The following is a 6337-nucleotide window of genomic DNA, read 5'->3' on the forward strand; positions in this document are numbered from 1 at the left end:
AATTTTTTTCAATAATATCAAAAACTGAACAAACAACTGAAAAGAAATTTAAATACCTTTGACTATAAACTTCTCTTGCAAAACTAAACTACAGATTTGTACATCATCATCCTACATTTTGTAAAACAGTTCATACATACTGATTAATATAACAATATTTCCTGAACTATTGTTTCAACACTGAGTATCATCACACAACAGCCATAAACTAAGCAAAGCATAAACTCAATGTAGAATACACACTCTTACCTGTAGCACTAGCCTGATTTTCATCATTAGAATCTGTTGAATCAGCTCCATTTTGCAAGGATGGCTCTTGTTGACGGCTCTTCTTCTTTTTTCCCATGTTAAAATTTAAGTGTGCTCTGGCTACCTGAAAACTGAATGTAAAACAATGTGTGTTACACACCAATACAAAAGCTCACCATGGAACCGTTTACAGCTAAGACTGAGTGAGGGACTGAAAGTGTTCTCCTCCTCCACCCCCCCCCCTCCCGATACCTTGGTTGGGTTGACAGACTGACATCTAACGTAGACCAAAGTCTAGATTACGATGAACTATGGTATGGAATTGGTAAGGCAATTAATGTGACTACAGAATACGAATTGTGATAGAGAAACTGATCTATAGTGAAGCCCTTGGTCTATGATGACTCCAAATTTAACTCATTTCTCACTATCAAAACTGAAACTGCAAGATAAGTTCAGGAAACTATTAAATAATACACAAATCACCAACTAGTCTTTTCACGCATGTTTAACAACATATACCACACATACACTTTTAAAAAATCATGATATCACACCAACAACGATGTCAACATGACAGATATTTGTGCCTCAAGAAAGAACTACTGGATGACATCTCCAGCAAACACAACATCTCCAGAACAAAAACTAACAAACTACTGGGGCGTGAGTATAGGGGAGTTTTGGCTGAAATTGAAATTTAGTGAATAAAAAATATTTGTCAGGGACTTGCCTAATACGTATTATAGCTTCTATGAATTTACTTATTTATGAAAAAAGTGCACTAAAGATTAAGTAAATACAGAACTGCGGCATTGCTACAGGTCAATCTGTTACCAAAATATTTTGTAGTCACACTCACTAGCTTCAACTCACTACCAAACTGTCAGCTTCAGTCTAACCTACATAATGGACTGCATTACAACTCAGTCTTTTACTCAGGGTGGGATGCAATATATAGGGTGGCTCACATTCAAATCCTCCTTTCTCAGGCAGTCTCAAGTTCTCGTCTGTTTATGCTCCAGCCAACTACCATGAGATATAGGTCCACACTCTTATGACAATTACGACACACAAAGAAACATCATAGGTGCTGTGTCTGAAACATATGCCACAGTTCAAAGAATACACCAATGGACTGCACTATTCATTATGCCATAAGCAGAAGGGAAAAGCGAACAGGGGTGTCACTACATAACTCCTACCATATATGTGTGTCAGAAAGGACGATGACTTTATCAAAAACATATTTAATTATCCTGAAATTTAAGGAAACACAATGCCTACTATTCATTCTTCTTCTGTGAAGCATTCTCTGAGAATTGTGCAGAAAGCAGGAGTTTATTTGGTCCTTCTATAGCTCAAAATAAATTTGTTGACAGATGTAAGTAGTGTGGATGGAGGGGTTGGGGGAGGGGCAAATCTGCTTTTCCATGTACACAAGCCATCACTGTGTTTGGCTCTCCACCTCTACCTCATGTAACCTATCTCTGAACTTAGCTATCAAACAAGCAACACAAAGAATGTTTGTCATCAAAGAAAGCTGTGGTTGGCTGATGCCTGATCCCCACTACTCAAATCACTGAAACTATCACAATTTAATTTAATCATACAATATCATCCAATAATACAGTTGTACATCCAGGTACCAGCATTTTATTTCCTTTATAATTATAATTAAATCTTCCACTCCAACATATTTGCTAATCTATCCGTTTACTTTCCTATCTCTTCCACAATTCCTAACATACCATTCTCCATTATCTGGAAAGCAATTCTCAGGTAATTAATGTTTTTTTTAGTAAAATTCCACGAGTCTCTGCTGCGAGTTTAAATTAGCAAACACTGATTTTTAGACACACCAGAGGCTTAGTTCTGACAGCTCCTCTTATTTTATAAAGACCATCCAGGCCACTTACTCTTGTTTATTTCTTTCCTTAACCATCCACTCATCTTTAATTGTCCCATCAATCAGTTTAATAACTTTATTAATAATTTGTACAAGTTTGTTTCCAGTGTGTCATTTACCTGTTGTTTCAGTTTTATCGTTACGGATCTTCAGGCCAACTTTCAAACTTATTAGAACACAGTAACATCAACTTAACAACATTATGTCCTGAAATGACTTGTTTGGAAGTATGGTAACAGGTCTTCTCCACGTCAAGAATAAGCTCAAATGGAGTCTGTATTGGGTCAGTGTGTGGTAATAGTAAGTCCCCTTCAAAATCTTGGCTCTGTCAACAGTCTAATCAGCAGTCGAGCCAAGGTATCAGTTAGTCTGAAAGGTGATAATTCAATTGTGAGTTGGCGAAACTAACAAATGTGAATACAAAATAAAGATTATAATAACTGATTGATTTGGAGCACAGACCAGGCTCCGTGTTCCCTTCATATTTAATATACCTTTTGTTATGAACAACTGTCAACTCCAAAGTATATTCAGAGAAACCGTAAGACAATGTAAACAAATCACCAACTGCAAAAAAATGCATGACTGGGATGGAGTGCTCTTCAAAACACTCATTCCTTATGGGAATGCCTATGGCTCTTGCATAACCCCCCGCCCCTCCAGAACCAGCATCTCTTCAACACCCATACAAAGCTGCTGAGGAGCTTTCTGCATTATTCCTGATAATGCAGTTGTTATTAGTGCTTGGGAACAAAGATCCCTGTGGGTATATTATGACAAGTAGATAAATATTAGGAATACGGAAGTGTCCGATTCCACCCGTCTGCTTTGTCCCATGACATCATCAATACGGTGGAAATGGCTAAGCTAAGTGACTCCAATATGGCGCCTATGATATCACTACACACACACGGCAACAAACACGAAAATACGTATAAATTAGGGGTCAAGGGAAGTGTCAGATTCCTGTGGATTTTGTTGTTATTGTCATTATTATTATTATTATTTTATTATTTTATTTATTTATTTTTTCTTTTTTCGTCGTCTTGTGGTTTTGGGATGGTGGTGAGTTTTTTTAATGTTATATTTAGCTTGTACCCTCCCAAAAACCCCCAATTTCCCGCGGTTGTCCCATCAGTTTGTATTTTTGGAGGGAGATGTCTTATTTATACGTATTTTCGTGTTTGTTGCCATGTGTATGTAGTGATATCATACAAAAACCCCCAATTTCCCGCTGTTGTCCCGTTAGTTTGATTGTATTTTTGGAGGGAGATGTTGTTGTCTAATTTAAGGTCAACGGCAGCTGACGATACCAAAATACCAACGCCTACAGCAAAAACCACAGAAATTGGAATCAGATATTCCCCTTGACCACAGCTGACAGTACCAAAACACCTATATAGGTCAACTACAACTACTGATATGTAAAAACCAACACCTTCAACTACGAAAAACAAAACCAAAAACACAACACCTCAAAAATTAAAAACTCAAACATCCCTACGTAAATTAAAACACATTCAATACACAATAAATACACAAAACTTCACAACTCGAGAAAAACAGACCCAAAGAAACAATTACTTACCACCAACAAATTTCAGTTAGCCAGCCCCCCCCCCCTCAAAACACACACACACACACACACACACACACACACACACACACACACACACACACACACAGAGAGAGAGAGAGAGAGAGAGAGAGAGAGAGAGAGAGAGAGAGAGAGAGAGAGAGAGAGAACGCCATAAAACACAACAAGACAACATTTACAAACACAACCAACTCAAACTCCGTGCCGTAATAATGTCACACACCACACCACCTTATGTCATGGGTCAAAGCAGATGAGCGGAATCGGACGCTTCCGTTGACCCTAAATATTTAATCAATTTCAAAGGATCAGATGATAAATTCTGCAATTCTGACATTGAGCGTGAGCCCAGTGGTTTAGCTGTTTTGCAACTTTTGTAGAGTCTACAAAATAAGAACACACACCTGCACTGTTTCATCTAGCATTCACTCAATCTCAGAGCTACTGGTAGAAAAAGTGTAATCTTGCAAAGTTGAAGCACAGTGAAGCCCAATCATTGTGCAAATATGTGGAGGAACAATTGGTAAAATTATTATAGCACATATCTACTTCAACCATGGTGGCAAATGACTTAAGGAAGTACACTCTTCTGCCATCAGTAAAATAATATAGGCCAACATGCATACAGCTGGCAAAGGCTCAGATAATTTGTTTATAAGTCACCATGCCAATGAAAAGCTATTCTATTCATTAAACAAAAACATAACTAGACAGAAGCATAGTATGTTGGTCAGCACGAAACTCAAATTAACAATTGTTTGCTCTTTACAGATTATATAAATGTAAGAACTATGAATAAACCACTGTTCCAAAGTGGATGTTTTTAAATTTAGGCTAATTCATTCTACACTAGCCAACTGGTGCTTTTCTAACAATTTATAAAGACTTTTCTTTATGAAAAGAAATATGACACTGCAATATCAACATACTGAACATACTGGCCACATATCCAGCATCATGTCCTCTAATAGCTTTTTTATTTGTTATTCAAGGCTAGTTACAATTTTGTGTTAAGAAACTGATCTCCAAATGCTGAGAAATAATGTGTCAAAAGTGGGTAATTGGCATTTGATGTCTTTGACTGCAAATTAACTACAATACCAATGAACTACCGTGCCCGAGTAGCCACATTTCCGGATAAGGAATAGAAGTAATATTAACAACAATCTCTAAAGATTCTGTAAATTCAGGAAGGGGGGACGCATACCTTAAAAGGCGCAAGAAAATTGACATAGTTTAAAAGGGTGGCATACTAGCACAATTTGTAGGAACAGTATCAAAATAATTATCTGCCTTGTTACTGTTTACATAATAAAGCACCATGCATCAAGGCGAAAATGTTACGAATGGCAGCAACTGCTACGTGCAGTATTCCTCAGGTGAGTTAGACATGTTCAGGTGCTTTGTCTCATGCTCAGTCTGACCATTTTGACTACAGGGAATGACAATTACTTGTTTACTTCACTAAATGTCACGAATCAATTTTCACGAGAAGTGCCACACCAAACGATGGCAGTGGTAATTCACCTTCCATTAAGTGTCACCACAACAACACAACGTAGCCCTAGAAGTGCTCACTCACAGATGTTCACAGTATAGACACAACATAAGCCTGCAAGACTATAGACCAAACTGGCATTCGATGACTACACCAACATCAATTATCTTTTGTACGGAGTAACTTCAATTAACAGTGTGCCACAAGTAGGGTTTTCGGTAACCATTCTACAACATTTTACTCACAAGCGTTCGCTTAGACAGGATAGTACAGTTCCACACGAATAGCTGACAACGTCTTTCACCTTTTTTAAGTTATCGACTTACGAGAAAATGTCATTATATTAATTCTGTACTGATATATCTGTTCCAAAGTTGGGCATCATGAACACCATCACCTTCGTACGACAACCTCATGGCAACTATCAGAGGGATTACAAGAACAGCGCTTGCAGGTCTAAAGAGTTAATCTCTGGTGAAACGGCGCTAACTTTCAAATGTAGTTACTAGATATCGTGTCTGGTTAGCCTGCTACAAAAACTTTTTTTTTATTTGGTAAGTTTTGGCGTCCTCCATATTCAATGTGCTACAGATGTAGCACTAGTTGAGTAAGGAATGAAATAAAGCATGGCCTGTGTGGACGCCAGACAAAATTCTACTGATATAGTTGAGAAATCATAAATCATAGATAATCGACATGCGTATTTCTCCAACTGTGTTGTTTTGCTACAAGAAGCCAATAAAATAAAAAAAATTCTCTCAGCACACGAATCCTTGGTCTTCTTAAGGAGTCACGTCACTTGACATGCAATGAAATATAGTCGTTGGTCTATACAAAACTGCTTTGGGGAAAGTGCCATAAAATATAAATACGTATTCGTAACAGTACAGGAAAATTCGCAGTTGAGAGACGAACCTTTCATTAAGTTTTCAACATATGGGTACCACTAATTCTATCAAAATATTCATTACCCACAAGTCGAGTTTGTTTCGGCTCCGTTGTACAATTTTGGGCCAAGTTCATTGTTGTTAGATATGTTCAGAAAACAAATGATTAACGTACTAAGCAATAAAAACTAAAGCAA

At 37.4% G+C, this 6337-nt stretch overlaps 1 protein-coding gene across 6 annotated transcripts in view; it reads right to left on the bottom strand.

The window, feature by feature from the left end:
- LOC126235873 (ubiquitin carboxyl-terminal hydrolase 45) overlaps positions 1 to 5668 on the bottom strand; it is a 165624-nt gene extending 159956 nt beyond the window's left edge. For 4 of the 6 annotated variants that reach the window (XM_049944780.1, XM_049944777.1, XM_049944782.1 and 1 more), the window contains exons 1-2: positions 5499 to 5659; positions 250 to 380 (exon numbers count right to left, since the gene is read on the bottom strand). In XM_049944780.1, the coding sequence (XP_049800737.1) occupies positions 250 to 346 (97 nt within the window). In that variant the 5' untranslated portion in view covers positions 347 to 380; positions 5499 to 5659. Of the gene's footprint in view, positions 1 to 249; positions 381 to 5282; positions 5418 to 5498 lie in introns of those variants that run through there. The other 2 variants (XM_049944778.1, XM_049944779.1) reach the window with 2 other exon arrangements.
- Positions 5669 to 6337: the final 669 nt, after the last annotated feature.

This window comes from Schistocerca nitens, chromosome 2, assembly GCF_023898315.1.
Source record: "Schistocerca nitens isolate TAMUIC-IGC-003100 chromosome 2, iqSchNite1.1, whole genome shotgun sequence".
Taxonomy (NCBI): Eukaryota; Metazoa; Arthropoda; class Insecta; order Orthoptera; family Acrididae; genus Schistocerca; species Schistocerca nitens.